General features: G+C 38.6%; 1 protein-coding gene across 1 annotated transcript in view; it reads left to right on the top strand.

The window, feature by feature from the left end:
* LOC148775264 (carboxypeptidase A6-like) overlaps positions 1 to 23,783 on the top strand; it is a 70,923-nt gene that overhangs the window by 24,829 nt on the left and 22,311 nt on the right. Inside the window, exon 6 of the mRNA XM_088844580.1 lies at positions 22,309 to 22,419. Coding sequence (XP_088700706.1) covers positions 22,309 to 22,419 — 111 coding nt within the window. The remainder of the gene's footprint in view (positions 1 to 22,308; positions 22,420 to 23,783) is intronic.

The following is a 23,783-nucleotide window of genomic DNA, read 5'->3' on the forward strand; positions in this document are numbered from 1 at the left end:
ATATGTGGATTTTTTTTTTTAATGGCCATACCGTGTGGCATGTGGGATCTTAGTTTCCTGACAGGGATTGAACCTGTGTTCCTTGCACTGGAAGCATGGAGTCTTTACCATTGGACCTCCCAGGAAGTCGCATATATGGATTTTCCACTGCTTTTGGAGGGTCAGCACCCCAATCCCCATGTTGTTTAAGGTTCAACTGTATAGAAATGGATAACAGATTAGTGTTTTCTGGGGATTAAGGAATGTGGCTATAAAAGGGCAACCATGAGGGGTCCCTGTTGTGATGGCAAGGTTCTGTATCTCGACTGTGTCCATTTCAGTACACTAGTTGGGATATTATACTATAGTTTTAAAAGATATTGCCACTGGGGGAAAGTGGTCCAGGGTACAAGGGATTTCTCTGTATTAATTCTTATAATTATATGTGAATTTATAACTTCTGTCCATGGAATTCTCCAGGAAAGAATACTGGAGTGGGTAGCCATTCCCTTCTCCGAGGGATCTTCCCGACCCGAGGACCAAACCCGGGTCTCCCGCACTGCAGGCAGATTCTTTAGCATCTGAGCCACCAGGGAAGCCCCATGTGAATCTGTATCTGTCTCAAAATGTTAAATGCATTGTAAAAAGAGTAACCAGGTCTCCATACTCCTGGGTTCCATTCTCTTTGGAACCAGATACTGTTTTCCTTCCTGGGCAGTCAGAAGCCAAGTTCATTCTTGCTCTTTCCTCTCTGCTATGTATAAACCTCATCAACTGACCCTGACTCACTCCACCATGGACACCAGGAGTATTGGGCTGTGGCTGTGACTCTGTCCCTCTCCTCTTCAGCCAGCTTGACGCTCCCATGTCAAGGCACTGGGAGCCACTTCCACTGCTGCTGCCTACTCCAGTTTAGTAGAGGAGTCCCTGAGTGTCTTGGGCACACAAAGCTTAGAAAACAATGACAGAAAAGCAAACTACCTGGCTTAATTCACTGGTGAGATGGCCTTGATTACTTTATTTTAAAAACTGCTCAAGTGAATTCACTATCTCAACACATAACTGATAGCTGTATTCATTATCTCAACAAATAACTGCTGGCTGGCAGATGTTTTTAAGATGCAAAATGCATGATAAGATTGTGGGTTTTATCTTTTAAATTTAAAATCATTTAATTATGTGAAAAATAGAGAGCTATCACTTTCAATTTCAGTACCTGTCACTTTTTTTTATAGTATAGTATTCATATTACAAATTTTTATATCTTATTAATATAAGCAAAATAAAACCAATGAAGGTATGCTTGGGTTGCAAAATCTTTCTCTTTTTCAATGCTTCTTTATACCAGGTTAACAGAACCATTATTAATGTTATATTTATAGTACAGCAGATAGCTCAGTTGGTAAAGAATCCACCTGCAATGCAGAAGACCCCAGTTCGATTCCTGGGTCAGGAAGATCCACCGGAGAAGGGATACACTACCCACTCCAGTATTCTTGGGCTTCACTTGTGGCTCAGCTGGTAAAGAATCTTCCCGCAATGCGGGAGGCCTGGGTTCGATCCCTGGGTTGGGAGGATCCCCTGGAGAAGGGGACAGCAACCCACTCCAGTATTCTGGCCTGGAGAATTCCATGGACTACAGTCTATGGGGGTCGCAAAGAGTCAGACACTACTGAGTGACTTTCACTTCATTGGTATCACTACACTTCACTTTAGGGGTATACTTTGGCCACCTGATGTGAAGAGCTGACTTACTGGAAAAGACCCTGATTCCAATGTCCAAAAGATATTGGAAAGACTGAGAGCAGGAGGAGAAGGGGCCAACAGAGGGTAAGACAGTTAGATGGCATCACTGGATATGAGTTTGAGCAAACTCCAGGAGATAGTGAAGGATAGGGAAGCCTGGCGTGCTGCAGTCCATGGGGTCACAAAGTCAGACAAAACAACTGAACACAACAACAAGTTTTGGATGGAGGAAGCCAAGGGGAAAAAACATGGTAGATGTACTATTGAAATGTGTATGTCACTTCACCATGAATCCAAAAAGGAATTTTAAGAAACACTATCTTTTGGTGATAAAGCTTTCTTAAATTTGTCATGGGCCAAGAGGGATGATACAGATACTAAATTCATCAAAGAAAGAAAACTAGAATAGATTAAGAAAGGGAAAGAAACAGAGGTAAATATATAGAACTTGGAAGTTATCTGTCTGCAAAAGTGAACAGATACTATTTGCAGATGAGTAAGAGACTTAACTGGGCTTCCCTGGTGGCTCAGCCGGTAAAGAATCTGCCTGCAATGCATGAGACCTGGGTTTGATCCCTGGGTTGGGAAGATCCCTTGGAAGAAGGCATGGCAACCCACTCCAGTATTCTTTCCTGGAGAATTCTGTGGATAGAAGAGGCTGGTGGGCTATAGTCCATGGGGTTGCAAAGAGTCAGCCATGACTGAACAACTAAGCATGGCACAAGAGACTTAAATATGAGGACACACAGAGGGCAGGGAACAAAAAAATTAGACAGCTAATCAAGACTTATAAAAAGGAACACTCACAAAGCTTAAAAGTAATGGAGTTAAAAATAAAATTGCAAAGGAAACTAACAACTTAAAAATAGTTAAAAACTGTTTAGCACTTCCTCAAAAAATAAACATATAGTTACTCCAGTTCAGTTCAATTCAATCGCTCAGTCATGTCTGACTCTTTGCGACCCCATGAACCATAGCCCGCCAGGCCTCCCTGTCCATCACCAACTCCTGGAGTTCACTCAAACTCATGTCCATTGAGTCGGTGATGCCATCCAGCCATCTCATTCTCTGTTGTCCCCTTCTCCTCCCGCCCCCAATCCTTCCCAGCATCAGTCTTTTCCAGTGAGTCAACTCGTCACATGTGCAACCCCTAAATTCCACTCATGTATATATAACCAAGAACAATGAAAACACATATCCACACAGAAATGTGTACAGAAATGTTCACAGCAAAATTTTCCTAATAGCCAAAAAAATGGAAGCAATTCAGAGGTCCATCAACTGATGGATAAACAAAATATGATAGATCCATGCAATGGAATATTATTCAACCATAATAAAGTACAATACAAACCACGACATGGATGAAACTTGAAACGTGTTACCTGAAATAAACCAGAAGTAAAAGGCCATATATTGTCTCATTCTATATATATGAAATGTCAAGAACAGGCAAATCCATAGAAACAGGAAGTAGATTAGTGGTTGCCAGAGGATGACGGGAGAGGGGAATTGGGAATGACTACTAACAGCTACCATGTTTCTTTTTGGGGGTGATGGAAAAGTTCTGCAATTAGATAGTGATGGCAATGGCATGTTATGAACATACTTAAAAACCACTGAACTGTACATTTTAAAATGAATTTCACTCAATTTTCAAAAAAGAAATGAAGTGTTGATACATGCTACAACATAGATGAACCTTGAAAGCACTGAGCTAACTGAAAAAAAAACAGCCACAAAAGACCACATAGTACACAATTCCTCTTGTACATGATGTCCAAAACAGTCTAATTTACAGAGACAGAAAGTGGATTAGTGGTTACCTATGACTTTGGCCACCTCATGCAATGAGTTGACTCACTGGAAAAGACTCTGATGCTGGGAGCGATTGGGGGTAGGAGGAGACGGGGACGACAGAGAATGAGGTGGCTGGATGGCATCACCGACTCGATGGACGTGAGTTTGAGTGAACTCCGCGAGTTGGTGATGGACAGGGAGGCCTTTCATGTTGTGGTTCATGGGGTCATTAAGAGTCGGACACGACTGAGCGACTGAACTGAACTGAATGGCTAGGAAAATGAGGGGGTCAGGGAGTTGACACCTAAAGGATATAAAGTATCTTTTTTGGTGATGAAAATATTCTAAAATTATGTAGTGGTGACAATTGTATTACTCTGTGAATATATTAAAAGCCACTTAATTGTATACTTTAAAAAGATAAACTGTAGAATGTGTGAATTATATCCTGATAAAGATGTTATTTCTTTAACTCAGTGTTAAATAGGGTCCTGTTAGAAAATGTTTATATTAACCAGCCAACAATTTCTTGTTGGTCACTACATTTTCAGCTCTCAGCATTGTGGGGTCAGCAGAAGTTTAAGTCATGGTCCAGCCCTCAAGGAGTCTACATTTTATTTGAGAAGAAATATTTGTGTGCAGGAAAGAGTAAACAACATAAAACAGTGTATCTTTGGAGATTAAATTGTACTGACTGTAATAGTTGAAGGAATTCAAGAATCAGAGATGGACTTTCCTGGCGATCCAGTGGTTAAGACTTCAACTTCCAGTGCAGGAGAGTGTGGGTTCGATCCCTGGTGAGGGAGCTAAGATCCCACATGCCTCGTGGCCAAAAATCCAGAACATAAAATAGAAGATATTTTGTACAAATTCAATAAAGAGTTTTAAAATGGTCCGCATCAAAAAAAAAATCTTAAAAAAAAAAATCAGAGAAATCCATTAGACTTTGAAAGATGACAAGCTTTAGGAAAAATCTGTGGGGAAGTGAGTCTCATTAGACCTTGACTCAGGAGTAGAAATGTGATCAGGAAGATATAATCCTGTTAAAAAAAAAAAAGACTGATAACATTGAGGACATGGTGTTGATTCAGTTCAGTTCAGTCGCTCAGTCGTGTCCAACTCTTTGCAACCCCATGAATCACAGCACGCCAGGCCTCCCTGTCCATCACCAACTCCTGGAGTTCACTCAAACTCATGTCCATCGAGTTGGTGATGCCATCCAGCCACCTCATTCTCGGTCGTCCCCTTCTCCTCCTCCCGCCCCCAACCTTTCCCAGCATCAGAGTCTTTTCCAGTGAGTCAACTCGACACATGAGGTGGCCAAAGTACTGGAGCTTCAGCTTTAGCATCAGTCCTTCCAATGAACACCCAGGATTGATCTCCTCTAGAATGGACTGGTTGGATCTCCCTGCAGTCCAAGGGACTCTCAAGAGTCTTCTCCAGCACTACAGTTCAAAAGCATCAATTCTTCAGCGATCAGCTTTCTTCACAGTCCAACTCTCACATCCATACATGACCACAGGTAAAACCATAGCCTTGACTAGACGGACCTTGGTTGGCAAAGTAATGTCTCTGCTTTTTAATATGCTATCTAGGTTGGTCATAACTTTCCTTCCAAGGAGCAAGCGTCTTTTAATTTCATGGCTGCAATCAGCATCTGCAGTGATTTTGGAGCCCAAAAAAATAAAGTCTGACACTGTTTCCACTGTTTTTCCATCTATTTCCCATGAAGTGATGGGACCAGATGCCATGATCTTTGTTTTCTGAATGTTGAGCTTCAAGCCAACCTTTTCACTCTCCTCTTTCACTTTCATCAAGAGGCCTTTGAGTTCCTCTTCACTTTCTGCCAGAAGGGTGGTGTCATCTGCATATCTGAGGTTATTGATATTTCTCCCGGCAATCTTGATTCCAACTTGTGCTTCTTCCAGCCCAGCGTTCCTCATGATGTACTCTGCATATAAATTAAATAAGCAGGGTGACAGTATACAACCTTGACGTACTCCTTTTCCTATTTGGAACCAGTCTGTTGTTCCATGTCCAGTTCTGTTGCTTCCTGACCTGCATACAGGTTTCTCAAGAGGCAGGTCAGGTGGTCTGGGATTCCCATTGCTTTCAGAATATTCCACAGTTTATTGTGATCCACACAGTCAAAGGCTTTGGCATAGTCAATAAAGCAGAAATAGATGTTTTTCTGGAACTCTCTTGCTTTCTCCATGATCCAGCAGATGTTGGCAATTTGATCTCTGGTGCCTCTGCCTTTTTCTAAAACCTACTTGAACATCTGGAAGTTCACGGTTCACATACTGCTGAAGCCTGGCTTGGAGAATTTTGAGCATGACTTTACGAGCGTGTGAGATGAGTGCAATTGTGCGGTAGTTTGAGCATTCTTTGGCATTCCCTTTCTTTGGGATTGGAATGAAGACTGATCTTTTCCAGTCCTGTGGCCACTGCTGAGTTTTCCAAATTTGCTGGCATATTGAGTGCAACACTTTCACAGCATCATCTTTCAGGATTTGAAGTAGCTCAACTGGAATTCCATCACCTCCACTCGCTTTGTTCATAGTGATGCTCTCTAAGGCCCACTTGACTTCACATTCCAAGATGTCTGGTTCCAGCTGAGTGATCACGCCATCGTGATTATCTTCATCGTGAAGATCTTTTTTGTACAGTTCTTCTGTGTATTCTTGCCTCCTCTTCTTAATATCTTCTGCTTCTGTTAGGTCCATACCATTTCTGTCCTTTATCGAGCCCAGCTTTGCATGAAATGTTCCCTTGGAATCTCTAATTTTCTTGAAGAGATCTCTTGTTTTTCCTATTCTGTTGTTTTCCTCTATTTCTTTGCATTGATCGCTGAGGAAGGCTTTCTTATCTCTCCTTGCTATTCTTTGGAACTCTGCATTCAGATGCTTATATCTTTCCTTTTCTCCTTTGCTTTTCACTTCTCTTCTTTTCACAGCTATTTGTAAGGCCTCCTCAGACATAGATTCTAGTACAATCTGAGACTGAAAAATTATTAAAGTTAGCCTTGGAAGCCAGAGTTTGGTCCAGTAAAGAAAAATGAGAAAACACTCTTATGCATGAAAAGCATATCAGTATTAAATGAGAGTTTAAGAAGAAATACAATGATATATGAATGGAAGGAAGTAGGAACCTAGAGTGAGGGCAACTAACTAGAAGTGTTTAGGGCAAAATTCCACACATGGACAGGGAGAGTGGATGTAGGAATGGACAGTAAAGAAAAGGTTTATATAGTTCAAATGAAAAAAATCATTCATTTATTCAACCAAAGACTTATTAAGCACTTCTTTTTATGTGAAGGCAGCTTGTGAAGTTCTGGAACAGTACAAGTACTGTAATGTACATTACATTAATGCTTCCCTCAATTCTTTTACTACAATTCTACTGGGGAGATGAGACACAAACACAGAAAGCAGCAATAAACAAAGTCTTTAGGAACTGATGACCAGCTTGATATGGGGATGAAAGTGCAGGATGAGTCAAAGATGGCAAGATGCTCAAGAGAATGATGAAACTGTGGGAGCATCAGCTGAAATGTTGGCAGTTTAATTAGTCTGAAGGGAAGAACCCAAAACCACACTCCATTAAGCAAGTTAAATGATTGATGTAGTCAACAAGTAATTACTAAGTGTCTATCATGCACCAGCCCAGGCAGAGTGTATATTGGGGAAGGAGACAGGATTTTCAAAACTCTGTTCTTTTGCAACTTTGATTCTCCTGAACCAAAAGGAGATGAGAGATTAAAGAGACTCGGTAAACAGAGTTGAGTATCTCAACCAAAAGAATCAATAACTGGTTTACAGATTTAATTTGGACAACAGAAATCCAAGAAACCATCCCAGTGATTTAGCCAACCATAACAGAATTGTTTCAAACATTTTTCTTGAGTGTATTACTTCACCTGATAAGAGATAGGAAAAAGGCAGAGGATTGAAACAGTTCACCACTCCTGTTCTGAGCTCTGGCACGAGTTCAGGGGAATCATAATGGTAGTTGAGGCAGGCAAGTAATTTTTAGCAGCAGCCTATATTTACCATCTTTTTATTTTTCATGTTTTTTTTTTCTTAATTGTGGAAAAGCCACTTAATTCTTTATTGGCAGTGCAGATGGAATAGCATTTGCTCATTTCTCAGAATCATCTCCAATCAAATGAGGTCATCTAGGCTTTGTGACGGAGAAGGCAATGGCAACCCACTCCAGTACTCTTGCCTGGAAAATCCCATGGATGGAGGAGCCTGGTGGGCTGCCATCTATGGAGTTGTGAAGAGTCAGACAGGACTGAGCGACTTCACTTTCACTTTTCACTTTCATGCATTGGAGAAGGAAACGACAACCCACTTCAGTGTTCTTGCCTGGAGAATCCCAGGGACGCGGGAGCCTGGTGGGCTGCCATCTATGGGGTCGCACAGAGTCGGACACGACTGGAGTGACTTAGCAGCAGCAGCAGGCTTTGTGAACTTTTGAGAGTTTAAAATTGTCGATCTCCAGGTCTGGGTATCTCAAGCCATGGCTGGTGCTAGCTGGCTCAGAGTTATGTACATAACTTAACTTTTGCCTCAAATATTTCTACATTGCTAGAGCAATTTTTTAAATTATTTATTATAATTGGAGGCTAATTACTTTACAATATCGTGGTGGTTTTTGCCATACATTGACATGAATCAGCCACAGGTGTACATGTGTCTCCCCACCGCAAAAACTCCTCCCGCCTCCCTCCCCATTCCATCCCTCTGGGTTGTCCCAGTGCACCGGCTTTGAGTGCACTAGGGCAAATTTGACCAGAGTCTTTACTTACAAAATATAGAATAAGTGGCACTTCCCTGGTGGTTCAATGGCTAAGACTGCCCTCCCAATTCAGAAGGCCTGGGGGTTCAGTCTCTGGTCAGAGAACTAGATCCCCCATGCCACAACTAAGAGTTCACATACCACAACTAAAAATCCCACATACCACAATGAAGATCACGTGCCACCAAATAAATTAATAAATATTTTTTTAAAGAATATAAAATAAGTAACTCTGGAAAACACTGATTTGACTTCCAAGTAAGTAAGATGTTTCCAAATATAAAAGTATAAAGGAAATGATTGATAGCCCTGACTTCATTAAATATATTAAAGGAGTATTTAGGATGGGGAAAATGCCTGTGATATGCTATTATATCAAAAAAGCCAGCATGGACACATAGCAAAGTAAACCTAAACCAAATGAAAAGACAACCCTCAGAAAGGAAGAAAATATTTTCACATGAAGAGACTAACAAGAATGTAATCTCCAAAATACACGAACAGCTCATGGACCTCAATGTCAACAAACAAGCTAATCAAAAAGTGGGCGCAAGACCTAAATAAACATTTTTTCCGAAAAAGATATACAGATAGCCAAGAGGCAAAGGAAAAGATGCTCAACATCACTAATTATCAGAGAAATTCAAATTAAATGATGTATCACCTCACACCTGTCAAAACGGCCATCATCAAAACATCTACAGACAATAAAGTCTGGAGATGATATGGATAAAAGGGAACCTTCCTACATATTTGGTGGAAATATAAATTGGTACAGACACTCTGGGGAACAGTATTGAGGCTCCTTAAAAGAACTAAAAATAGAGCTACCACATGATCCAGCAATCCCACTCCTAGACATATACCCAGATAAAACCATAATTCAAAAATATACATGTACTCCAGTATTCATTGCAGCACCATTTACAATAGCCAGGACATGGAAGCAATCTGAATTTCCTCAACACAGAAATGGAAAAAGATGATGTGGTACATATATACAATGGAATATTATTCAGCCATAAAAACGAATAAAATAATGCCACCTGCAGCAAGATAGATGGACCTAGAGATCGCCACACTGAGTGAAGTAAGCCAGAAAAGAACAAATATCATTTATATAATATCATTTATATGTGGAATCTAAAAAAAATGATACACATAAAAACAGAGTCACAGATGTAGAAAACAAACTTCTAGTTACCAAGGGGGATTGGAGACAGGGGACTGATAAATTAGGAGATTGGAATTGACATTACATGCTATAATATATAAACAGATAACTAATAATAAGCTACTGTATAGAACAGGGAACTCTACTCAATACTCTGTAATAACCTGTATGGAAATAGAATTTTAGAAAGAGTGCATATGTGTATATGCATTACTGATTAACTGTCGTATAGCAGAAACTAACACAATATTGTAAAGCAACTATACTCCAATAAAAATAAATTTTAAAAAAATTTTAAATAACTTTTATACTTATTATAGCCTGGAAAAAACAGCATGGACATTATAATTTCCATGTTGTAAAATCTATATTTGAGATACATATAAATGAGATATATACTAAATACTAAAAAATTATGATTTTTATTTTCTTATTGTTTTGAGTTTTCCATATTTTCTATATTAAACAGAACCCAAAATGACATGTTTTAAACTAATTTAACCCAGTCAAAACTGAATAGTTTCATTCTCAAACTAAACTCATTTATGCTTGAGTCATATATTCCTGCAAGTATTTTAAAATTGGGCTTCCCTTCTGGCTCAGCTGTTAAAGAATTTGCCTGCAATGTGGGAGACCTGGGTTCAATCCCTGGGTTGGGAAGACCCCTGGAGAAGGGAAAGGCTACCCACTTCAGTATTCTGGCCTGGAGAATTCCATGTACCATGGGGTCGCAAAGAGTCAGACATGACTAAGTGACTTTCACTTTCCCTTCATTTTATTTATTTTTTAATTTTTTTTTTACTTTATTTTTTTTAATTTATTTATTTTAATTGGAGGCTAATTACTTTAATTATTGTATTGGTTTTGCCATACAGTGATTGAATTTGATTTAACTCGGTGGCAGACCAAAGATAAAGAAAGCAAGGGTTTGTGAGAAGATGATCCATGGGAAAATTGGGACAAGAATGCTCTGAAATGGAAAGTTCTTCCAGACTTTGAAGAGGCATAATATATAGGTGGATCTAATTTGGTCCTTTAACAGAATGGTAGCCAAAAGGAGGGAGGGAAAGAGAGAGAGAGGAAAAAAAAAAAAAATTCCTTAATGTCCCAGGTGGATCATGGTATTCTTCTGCTGTTATACATGTGAAACCTAACAGTTTCAGGCCCAGCCTGATTACACTGGAAAACCAACTCCATTTCCACGCTCCTGCTGCTACTGCCAAGTCGCTTCAGTCATGTCCGACTCTGTGCGACCCCATAGACGGCAGCCCACCAGGCTCCCCCATCCCTGGGATTCTACAGGCAAGAACACTGGAGTGGGTTGCCATTTCCTTCTCCAACGCATGAAAGTGAAAAGTGAAAGTGAAGTCACTCAGTTGTGTCCAACTCTTCGCGACCCCATGGACTACAGCCTACCAGGCTCCTCTGTCCATGGGATTTTCCAGGCAAGAGTACTGGAGTGGGATGCCATTGCCTTCTCCGTTCCATGCTCCTAGCCATCTACAATAGGCACTAAGGATGGCTAATCCTGGTGCCAAAACCTGGCATGTGATTCAGGGTAGTAAAGTAATTGTTGGTGGTGTTGTTAATGATTTGCTAAGTCATGTCTGACTCTGCAGTCCCATGGACTGTAGCATGCCAGGGTCCTCTGTCCATGGGATTCTCCAGGCAAGAATACTGGAGTGGGTAGCCATGACTTTTTCCAGGGGATCTTCCCAACCCAGGGATCGAACCTGTATCTCTTATGTCTCCTGAATTGGCAGGCGGGTTCTTTACCATTAGAAGGAAGCCCCTCTTATTTCTTACAGGAAATTAAAGGTAAAAACCAATAGAAACCCTCAAATATAGGTGTGAAACTCAAAGTTTTGGTTAAGAAATGTAGCACTAAAAATAGAATAAACCTTTTAAGGAAGAGAATTTAAGTTTTTGTATAAAATATACCAAAGGTTGGGGAATAAATAAGTAATTGAGAGGGTTACTAACTCCAGACCAAACTTCTAATAAGTTCAGTTGAGTAAGCAAATAAGTCTTTGTTCTTAATGGTATAAAAAAAAACATTTCATAGATCTACATTTGTAAAAATTCTCCAATTTTGTCCACTACCATCCCTTTTAATTGCAATATTTTAATTTTTCTGCCAGTCTTTTAGTACCTTTTACTCCTTATATTCTCCTATCCTTCTCACCCTCCCCAGTCTTCTCTTTAATCCTCTGCATCCTCCAACCACTCTTTCTTCCTTTTAATTCAATTTGTAATGTCTTATACATAGCAGGCTCTATATTAATGTTTGTTCACTTTAATTAAACTGAAAGCCATTGCATCCATCATGCTCCACTATTCAACATTTGAAAATGTTTTGGGCACTGTTTATATAGGCAGTGTTTATAAAAGCAATCTTCACTTTTCTGGCACAGAAATGTATCACTGTAGAAGTGACCATGCAAACTGAGGCCATAAAAATCTATCTTGATAACTAATGGGGAAAATTAAGTTTGTTCTATGATCTTTATGTATTTTTGTCAAAAGATTAAAGACTTTCTTACTCTGTTGTAAAGGTGTAAGAGAATGACCAAAAATAGTGAAACTAACACTTATTACACTGTAATTTAAAACATTAAAGATACTGATAATTAAATACCTTCTTTGTAAAAATCTTTATCACAGGTTGTTTGGATATTGCTTCTCATTATGAAACTTACAGCATGAGTTGAGCATCATTTTTTAACACTCTGGCAAATTGTAATACTTCTTTCTTAGTTTTGATCAGATTCCAGTATTCTTTTCCTTTCCTTGTGCTTTCGATGTCAAAAAATATCTGCAAGAGTTGCTTTAATGTGAAATGTTGAAAGCGTCATTTTTTCTGGAACACCTTGCTCCTTTCCATTACAACCATTTCCCTCATTTATGTCAGTGAGTTCGTCTTCACTTAGTTCCTCAGACTACCTAAGGCAGTGTCCATATTCCTGTGGTCAGCTATTTCTACTATAACTCCATTTACATTTGATTCATATTTCCTTTCTGCATTATCTGCATTATGCTTCACTTTAAGCCTTGTTGGCCAATTCTCTCTTATCATATCCATTTTTGCAAAATGCCACAGGCGTTTTTTCACCAAAAGACAAGGGAGCAACACAGCTACACTTTGCTGTCTGTGTGTGAACTGAGTAAACACATGCACAGTCGCCAATCACACACCTACAGACTAAAACAAGCAGCACAATTTGTCACAGGTCTTGATGCACAGCTATAATTTACACAGTGTTTTGTAGAGTTAAGACCTAGCACTAGTAACAAATTTGAACTGTACTTGGAGGACTGCTATTATTTAACTAAACCATGGTTACTGAAATTTGTATATCAGAGCCATGCAAAGTAAAGATGCCTATACTTTCTTTTTGTAGGTTAATGATTCTTACATAGTAGATTTTAACAATGCCACCAAGTCAGTCCTGGCCTCTATTCTGTTGGCCTTGATTAAATACAACCAACCATTGTTATTAGGCTATCTCAGTACAAAAATTCTAGAACTGTGAAGTGGTTTTAAGGAAAAAGCAGCATGAATATGCAGCTAAGGTAATACAAAATATTTCAAATGTTTATCTATATCTCTTAATAGAGAATATAGATTAATAGATAATATTTTTCAATAGTCACCTGCCCTGTTAGACTGGCCAGTCTCTGAGAGGTTCTCAGTATAAATTAATTAAGTATAAAATTAACTAGATTTGCATATGATTTTCCAGTTCTCCATCATTCATTTACAGAGCCTTTGTTCACGTTGCTCCCAAGCTATTATTTAGTTACCATATTGTATTTAAGGAGCTTCTCACAGTGTGACATTGAATACATTATACATTAAGCTCCCTTTTTAAAAATTTCCCTGGGAACTCTCTCCTGCTCTAATTCATTCTCCAATTATTGCATGATAAATAACTCCTTTGTGTCAAGATGCACCCACTTTGGTGCTCCAACTCTTTTCTACCATAAATAGTTTTACTCCACTCCAGTCTAGGTGAAAACCTTCTTCAACTTGACTGGTGACTGTGCTGTTTCTTTGACCTCAGTTATAACAGCTAGTTCTCCCAGCAAGCACTTCACTCAATATGTGCTTATTATTTTTAGGTCTTCTGTAGTGATTCTAGAAGAAAAATAATGGAAAAAATTTTAAAGCTGCCTTTTTAAAAGCCAGCACCACTGATCCTAAAAACAGTGTCACATTCCAGGTTGCCATAGAGTTCTAAGAAAGCAACATCCAACCAAATAAATCCAAAAACAATGAAAAGGGGGAACTCTTGGGCCTAACCTTCTCTTACCACACAAAGACTTTCATAATTGCAAAATTTTTCTTTGAATTTAACTAAAGTTTATTTGGTGAATTCTGGTATATGTTCAGTACAGTCACTCAGTTGTATCTGACTTTTTGTGACCCCACGGACTTCAGCCAGGCTTCCCTGTCCATCACCAACTCCCGGAGCTTGCTCAAACTCATGTCCATAAAGTCGGTGATGCCATCCAACCATCTCATCCTCTGCTGTTCCCTTCTCCTCCTGCCTTCCATCTTTCCCAGCATCAAGGTCTTTTCCAATGAGTCAGTTCTTCACAACAGGTGGCCAAAGTATTGGAGCTTCAGCTTCAGCATCAGTCCTTCCAATGAATATTCAGGACTGATTTCCTGAATTCTGATTCTGGTAAATAACATGCATCTCTTTATGCGGAAGCCAAAGTAGTCTTGGTAGGTACCAAACAGATTAATTCTTTGTCTCTCTTCATTAAGTTCAGAAATTCCATAACCTAATACCAACATATCACTTTCCTAGCAGAATGTTTTACTCAAAACTGTACCTTTTAACTTAAAATCCATCTCAGCAAAGTATTTTTAAGTGAATTGATGGAGGTGAGTGTAGTACCTAAAGACTGCCACAATGAGGCGTGTGGAACATGGTTTTCTGACTGGCTTTCAGGTCATGACTTCTTAAATCTTCCTTGTAAGCAACAATAGTCGTCAAGAAATTAAACTTGGAAACCCAGGATGGAACTCGATTAGTAGGTATCTCCTTTCTTGTGTGTATGGATGGTGGGAATTGATTGCTAAAAAGAGTCCCACATGTTAGAAGGAAAGCATGCCCCAGTGTTCTTTATGGTTATCATATGTTAGAGTATGATAGACAGTCACATGATCATCTTTTAAGTATGATAGTATGATCATGTTAGAGTATGATAAAATGTCACATGATCATCTTTTTTTCTAGAAATTTCACCTATACCATACAATAAACCATCTACAGCCATTATTTAAAGCACTGAATAAAGAGGTTTCTGAATTGTCCTATTCAGCACTGAACAGTCATCACATTGTGATCATTCTCATTTTGTCTGACCAGATGGAGAATGGCTGCAATTCTTAGAGTTATAAAAATCACAAATATAGCATATGGAAAACAATAACACCCTGTTTATTTGTCAGAGGAAGAACATGTTCCGGCACATCTCAAATATTAAATCCACTCCAGAAAAGAATGCTAGGATACAGCTTCCTTAGTTAATGCATTATTTGGAAATGAAGAAATTTACAACAAAGCCATGTTAATGGTCTAAAAATACACAAAAACACTTGACAGTTATAATAAAAAGTGATAAATCGTTTTACAATGAGGTTTTAGAAGTGGAATGTTCCCAAACTCATTCCATGCAGCCACCATCACCGTGATACCAAAACCAGACAAAATTACAAAAGAAGAAAATTACTGGCCAATATCACTGGTGAACATAGACACAAAAGTATCAACAAAATACTAGCAAGCCAAACCCAACAATATGTTAAACAGATCATACACTGAGATCAATTGGGAGTTATCCCAGGGATGCAAGGACTCAATATAGGCAAATCAATCAATATTATACACCATAGTAACAAAGAATAAAAACCATATGATCATCTCAATAGAGCAGAAAAAGCTTTTAACAAAATTCAACAAGCATTTATGATAAAGGCTCTCCAGAAAGTGGGCCTAAAGGGAACCTACATCAGCAAAATAAAGGCCGTATATGACAAACGCACAGCCAACCTTATTCTCAGTGGTGAAAAGCTGGAAGCATTTACTCTAAGATAAGCAACAAGCAAGGAGCTCCACTCTCACCACTTTTTCAACATAGTCTTGGAAGTTCTTGCCATGACAAGGAAAGAAAAAATAAATAATAGGAATCCAAATTGGAAAGAAAAAGAAGAAGTTATCTTTGCAGATAGCATGATATTATACACAGGAAATCCTAACGAAACCATCAGAAAACTACTAGGGCTAATGAATGAATTTAGTAAAGTCTCAGGATACAAAATTAATATACAGAAATATCTTGCATTCCTATACAATAACAATGAAAGATCATAAAGAGAAATTCAGGAAACAATCCCACTTACCATTGCAACAAAAAGAATAAAATACCTAGGAATAAACCTACCTAAGGAGCAAAAGACCTGTACATAGAAAACTATAGGACACTGGTGAAAGAAATCAAAGATGACATGAACAGATGGAGAAATATACCATGTTCTTGGAGTGGAAGAATATTGTGAAAATGACCACTACCCCAAACCATCTACAGATTCAATGCAATCCCTATCAAACAACCAATGGCATTTTTCGCAGAACTTAAACAAAAAAATTTATAATTTGTATGGAAACACAGAAGTCTCCAAATAGCCAAACAAGTCTTAAGACAAATGGAGCTGGAGAAATCAAGCTCCCTGACTTCAGACTATACTACAAAGCTACAGTAATCAAGAGAGTGTAGTACTGGCACAAAAATAGAAATATAGATCAATACAACATGATAGAAAGCCCAGAGATAAACTCACACACCTGTGGCCACCTAATCTATGACAAAGGAGGCAAGAATATACAAGGGAGAAAACACAATGACTTCAATAAGTGGTGCTGGGAAAACTAGAAAGCTACATGTCAAAGAATGAAATGAGAACATTCCCTACCACCACGTAGTTTACTGTTTTAGTCCCTCAGTCATGTCTGACTCTTTCGTAACCCCATGGACTGTAGCATGCCAGGTTCCTCTGTCCATGGGATTTCCCAGACAAGAATGCTGGAGTGGGTTGCCATTTCCTTCTCCAGGGGATCTTCCCAGCCCAAAGATCAAACGCACGTCTCCTACTTGGCAGGCAAATTCTTTATCACTGAGCTACATGAAATGCCTCCCTAACACCATACACAGAAAAAAATTCAAAATGGATTAAAGCCTTGAATGTAAGGCCAGATGCTATAGAACCCGTAAAGGAAAACATAGGCAGAACACTTTTTAACATAAATCACAGCAAGATCTTTTCTGACCCATCTCCTAGAGTAATAAAAATAAAAATGAATGGGACCTAATTAAACTTAAAAGCTTTTGCACAGCAAAGGAAACCATAAACAAGATGAAAATACAACCCTCAGAATGAGAGAAAATATTTACAAACAAAGCAAATGACAAAGGATTAATCTCGTAAATATACGAGCAGTTCATGCAACTCAATATCAAAAAAACAACCCAAATGAAAGATGGGCAGAAGATCTAGATATACATTTCTCCAAAGACATAGAGATGGTCAACAAACACAGGAAAAGATTCTCAACATCACTGATTATCAGAGAAATGCAAATCAAAACTACAATGAGATATCACCTCACACTGGTCAGAATGGCCAAAATAAAAAAAATCTACAAACAATAAATGCAGGAGAGGATATGGGGAAAAGTGTTGGTGGGAGTATAAATTGATACAGCCATTATGGAAAACAATATGAAGTTTTCGCAAAAAAATAAAAATAGAACTACCATTTGACCCAGCAATCCCACTCCTGGGCATATACCCAAAGAAAACCATAGTTCAAGAAGATACAAGAGCCCTCGTGTTCACTGCAACATTACTTCCAATAACTAGGACATGGAAGCAACATAAATGTCCATCAACAGAGGAACGGATAAAGAAAATGTAGTACATAGATACTCAGCCATAAAAAGGAACATAATTGGTCATTTGTAGAGACATGGAGAGACCTAGAGAGTGTCATGAAGAGAGAAGTAAGTCAGAGAAAAACAAATATTGTATATTAACACATATCTGTGGAATCTAGGAAAATGTTACAAATGATCAATCCCATTTGCAAAGTAGAAATAAAGACAGATGTAGAGACCAAATGTATGGCTACCAAGGGAAAGGCAGGGGGAGGAATGGGCAGACTGGGATTGACACATGTACACTATTGATACAATGTATAAAATACATAACTAATGAGAACATGTTGTATAGCACAGGGAACTCTAGTTAATGTACTGAGGTGACCTGAATGGGAAGGAAATCCAAAGGGACAGTTAAGTCACTCAGTCGTGTCTGACTTTTTGTGACCCCATGAATCACAGCACGCCAGGCCTCCCTGTCCATCACCAACTCCCAAAGGGACAGGATATATGTATATGTATGGCTGATTCATTTTGCTGTACAGTAGAGCCTAGTATAACATTGTACACTCTGACAGAAATTAATCTAAAAAATAAAATAATTGAGTTTTTAAGCACAATTCGGTGATTAAGACAGCAGACAGGCAAAAATATGTCTAGGAAAAATGTTCAGGAATGTTCACAACCAATCTTGTAACAGTGAAATATCAGAAACAACATAATCGTCCATCAACAAAATAAGGGATAGATATAGTATGCATTTATCTATAATGGAATTCCATATAATAGTTAAAAATGAATAAATCATCAACTTAATAAGTGCCAAAATATAATATTGGAGAGAAAAGCAAACTGAAGATTGGCATATCATGATCTCATTTGCATGAAATTTCAAAGCATATACATATTATATATTGTTTGTGAATCCACATGTATGTACTAAATTAGGAAATCATGCACAGAAATGATAATGGAAATTGAGGATAGTTATTGAAGGAGGGGAGGAAAATGGGATCTGAGAGTGATTTAAAAAAGGGGGGAGCTCTAGTTTTACCTATAATGTCTTGATTTTCTTTTCAAAAGATTTGATAAATACAACAAGATGTAGTGGATGTAATTTCTTCTCTGTATTTTTTCTATTTGCTTAAAATATATTGTGATTTTTTGAAAGGAAGTTAGTAATATTTTCTCAAATACAAAAGCATGGCAGTCAATTGCATTGGAGGAGGAGAAGGCAGAATAAAAAGAGAAGGTCCACATGCAAGTCTCCAGCATAATCTAGTGCTTAATGTGCTAACATGTAGCACATTTTCTGTGATTGGAAGAGGTGTGACTTCCCCAGTTTAGACTGAGACGAATGAGCCACAGATCCCAGTGCTATGAGAGAAGGGAGAGAAATTACGACTTTTTCCTATCCCTTCATTCCTGCCTTGCTACTCCAAATTCCTTTCCTTCCATCTCTTCTTCCTCTCTAGAGTGGCATGGAAAACCACAACCCTGTAACGTTAAGGGAGAAAAGTTAGCTAATCATATGACTCTGTCTCTGCCATCCCACCAGCAGACTTCCTCCAAGCTTTGGGAGACCATCTTTCATTAAAGGAAAATAAAATTCCAGGGTATGTACAACTGATCACATACCAGGAACTTTCCTCTAGTTTGAGACATTGGACTGTTAATATAAATTCAAGCACATATGAAAGTTCTACCGAAGTTATTTGGCCAGCAAATTGTTGAGTCTTAAAGAACAAAATGCAAAAAAGCATGGCTGTCTGAGGAGGTGTTAACAAATAGCTGTGAAAAGAAGAGAAGCGAAAAGCAAAGGAGAAAAGGAAAGATATAAGCATCTGAATGCAGAGTTCCAAAGAATAGCAAGGAGAGATAAGAAAGCCTTCCTCAGCGATCAATGCAAAGAAATAGAGGAAAACAACAGAACAGGAAAAACAAGAGATCTCTTCAAGAAAATTAGAGATTCCAAGGGAACATTTCATGCAAAGCTGGGCTCGATAAAGGACAGAAATGGTATGGACCTAACAGAAGCAGAAGATATTAAGAAGAGGTGGCAAGAATACACAGAAGAACTGTACAAAAAAGATCTTCATGACCAAGATAGTCACGATAACGTGATCACTGACCTAGAGCCAGACATCTTGGAATGTGAAGTCAAGTGGGCCTTAGAAAGCATCACTACGAACAAAGCTAGTGGAGGTGATGGAATTCCAGTTGAGCTACTTCAAATCTTGAAAGATAATGCTGTGAAAGTGCTGCACTCAATATGCCAGCAAATTTGGAAAACTCAGCAGTGGCCACAGGACTGGAAGAGGTCAGTCTTCATTCCAATCCCAAAGAAAGGCAATACCAAAGAATGCTCAAACTACCGCACAATTGCACTTATCTCACACGCGAGTAAAGTCATGCTCAAAATTCTCCAAGCCAGGCTTCAGCAATATGTGAACCGAGAACTCCCAGATGTTCAAGCAGGTTTTAGAAAAGGCAGAGGCACCAGAGATCAAATTGCCAACATCCGCTGGATCATGGAGAAAGCAAGAGAGTTCCAGAAAAACATCTATTTCTGCTTTATTGACTATGCCAAAGCCTTTGACTGTGTGGATCACAATAAACTGTGGAAAATACTGAAAGAGATGGGAATCCCAGACCACCTGACCTGCCTCTTGAGAAACCTGTATGCAGGTCAGGAAGCAACAGTCAGAATTGTACATGGAACAACAGACTGGTTCCAAATAGGAAAAGGAGTACGTCAAGGCTGTATTTTGTCACCTTGCTTATTTAACTTATATGCAGAGTACATCATGAGGAATGCTGGGCTGGAAGAAGCACAAGCTGGAATCAAGATTGCTGGGAGAAATATCAATAACCTCAGATATGCAGATGACACCACCCTTATGGCAGAAAGTGAAGAGAAACTCAAAAGCCTCTTGATGAAAGTGAAAGAGGAGAGTGAAAAGGTTGGCTTGAAGCTCAACATTCAGAAAACAAAGATCATGGCATCTGGTCCCATCACTTCATGGGAAATAGATGGAAAAACAGTGAAAACAGTGTCAGACTTTATTTTTTTGGGCTCCAAAATCACTGTGGATGCTGATTGCAGCCATGAAATTAAAAGACGCTTACTCCTTGGAAGGAAAGTTATGACCAACCTAGATAGTATATTAAAAAGCAGAGACATTACTTTGCCAACCAAGGTCCGTCTAGTCAAGACTATGGTTTTTCCCTTGGTCATGTATGGATGTGAGAGTTGGACTGTGAAGAAAGCTGATCGCCGAAGAATTGATGCTTTTGAATTGTGGTGCTGGAGAAGACTCTTGAGAGTCCCTTGAACTGCAAGGAGATCCAACCAGTCCATTCTAAAGGAGATCAGTCCTGGGTGTTCACTGGAAGGACTGATGCTAAAGCTGAAACTGCAATACTTTGGCCACCTCATGCGACGAGTTGACTCACTGGAAAAGACTCTGATGCTGGGAAAGGTTGGGGGCAGGAGGAGAATGGGACAACAGAGAATGAGATGGCTGGATGGCATCACCGACTCTGTGGACATGAGTTTGAGTGAACTCCGGGAGTTGGTGATGGACAGGGAGGCCTGGCGTGCTGTGATTCATGGGGTCGCAGAGAGTCAGACACGACTGAGTGACTGAACTGAACTGAACTGAACTGAAAGAACAAAAGAGAGTTGTATTAACAATGTTTATCAACTTATATTAATTTATAAGTATTTAAATTGTACTTAATAAAATAGTATTTAACTCATTTCTTATGTTCTTGAATACATTCCTATATTTTCAGTATTATTTCTATATAGTGATACTTTCTCATAATAGATTGCATTTTTGGATTGCTGCTCTCTATTACAGAATTCTCACTGTATAAATACAGAATGCTGCTTGTGATTGGTTCTGAAATTCTACATACCTGGATGTAAAGAAAAATTGAAACTTTTAAGTATTAAATTTTCCAAAGCAAGATACAATTTAAGAATTATTTGATTTTGAATTGTTTTAATATGGTAAAATTCTAACAATCTAAATGGATAAAAAATGAGAGGTGGTAATCTTTCCCATACATTGTCCCCCAGGCCCCCTCCCCCAAGGCAGTCATTGTTACAAATATTCTAAATGTTTGTCTAGGGTACTTTATAAATAGACAAACATGCATCAAAAAGGACTTATTTAAAAAGTCCGTTCCATAGGAATGGTATTTCAAAATGTTTATATTCTTAACTTGACTTAGCATATTTAATGCTTTTCTATTTGAAGTCAAATAGTACAGAATCTTCAAGCCTGGCATCAGTCACACAGAAGCAAGATTTCAAAGGAACCATGATAAAGGTGACACAATAAATAATTGTCCATTAAACTCTTTGTAGAAAAGTCAGGAAAGAACGGAGTGTCCATGCAGTAAGTTTCAAAACTTGAGTCTGCTACCAATTACACATAAACAATTAAGTGGCACATGTAACCATCCTGTGATGTATCATGTAAGAATATAAAAATATTTAGATAATTGCTTTGTCCACAACTGAATGGAATCTTAAAAAGAACTGATAATACAAAATCATATCTAAATTGCTGCTTTCTTAATTATCCCAAACTTTAGCCAGATCTGAAATATTACAAGAGGCTGCCCAATTAATCTGTTTTGTACCCTTGCTAAAATGTTATCAGAAATAGTTTAAGACAGAAGTCTCAAGAAATAACATGTGATGTCAAATTATAGCTCATATTAGCTTGTTACTTTTCAACTCAATATATTTAGTATTTCCCATAGATAGAAAATATTTCTCATTTTTTTTTTGAAATTTTTTTGTGATTGATTTGTAAGAAACATGTTACCTCTGTCTTTTAGGCTCTTCTAACATATAGGAGTGACCCAACCATGAGAAAAATGTTGAATCATCTGTATTTCTATATCATGCCTGTGTTTAACGTTAATGGATACCATTTTAGCTGGACCAATGTAAGTCACTTTGTCTATCCAACTGAAAAAACCATGGAAAATTGTCCTAATGCAGGAAGGATGCTTGGTGGGCAGCCAGCCTAGTACTTTCAGAGCTATGAAAGATTTCCACTCCCTTCCCCAGCACAGCATCAACCTTCTGATTTTGTTTATATATGTTTGTCTTTTGCATAAGATTTCATGTTTAAAAAAAGATATCTCCTTCCAAATAAATTATAAAAAATCACTTGTCTAGTCCAGCTTATTCAATTTTGCCTGTGAAGAAATGAGGCCAAGAGAAACTAAGAGAGAAGTCTGTGGCAGGAATTGGAACAGGAACCTGGGTGTCCAATGCTCATCTTGTCCTCTTCTCACTCCATGGACTTGTTTATTCCTGGAAAAAATCCCCCACCCCTCACTGCTGTGATTCATTCACTGAAGAACTACTAAAATGCATGGGGATAACCTCTTAAGTGTTTATTCTGCACCTCTTTTCTTTTAATTACATCTAGGATCGATTTTGGAGAAAAACAAGGTCAAGGAACTCAAGGTTTCACTGCCGAGGAGTGGATGCCAATCGAAACTGGAGGGTGAAATGGTGCGGTATGTTGGGGACTAATTGGGATCCGGATTCAGAGGTATCCATCGCGTTCACTCTCAAAAATGATGAGCCCATTAGGGCTCCAATGTAACATTGATGTCTTTGTGTATGTGAAAACCTCCTATGTTTTGCACTGTAGCTGTAATTCACAAAAGAAAATGAAAGCATTTTCATAAAGGATTCAAATCTGGCAACCTCATCCTGAAAACTGAAAATTTAAACACAGACATAAAAGCAGAAAACTAAGGAATATTTGTCATTCAGAAACTAAAACAGGAAATGTGGTTTGTGGTATAAATCCAGTCAACGTAATTTATCTTTTCACCAAGAGTAACGCTGATCCTGTCTTCAACTGTCTATGGTGATCACAGCTGCCAAATCCTTGTCTAGACTCTACCAACCTGCCAATCATACACTGACTGGGCACTCATTTGGTGAATATATTTCCACTACATTCCATATTTCATGACAGTAACCTTTTAAATAAGGAGAGGATGTCATTTTAAGAAAGGAAACTCTTGTGGCAAAATAAAGAAGCAGGTAGACAGCAAAAGAGAGAAACAGAGGAAATTAGCCACAGCTAGAATCCCATGGATGGAGGAGCCTGGTAGGCTGCAGTACGTGGAATCGCTAAGGGTTGGACAGGACGGAGCGACTTCACTTTCACTTTTCACTTTCACACATTGGAGAAGGAAACGGCAACCCACTCCAGTGTTCTTGCCTGGAGAATCCCAGGGACAGGGGAGCCTGGTGGGCTTCCGTCTATGGGGTCACACAGAGTCGG

Source organism: Moschus berezovskii, chromosome 16 (assembly GCF_049115385.1).
Source record: "Moschus berezovskii isolate FMDL1 chromosome 16, NW_MosBer_1.0, whole genome shotgun sequence".
Lineage (NCBI taxonomy): Eukaryota > Metazoa > Chordata > Mammalia > Artiodactyla > Moschidae > Moschus > Moschus berezovskii.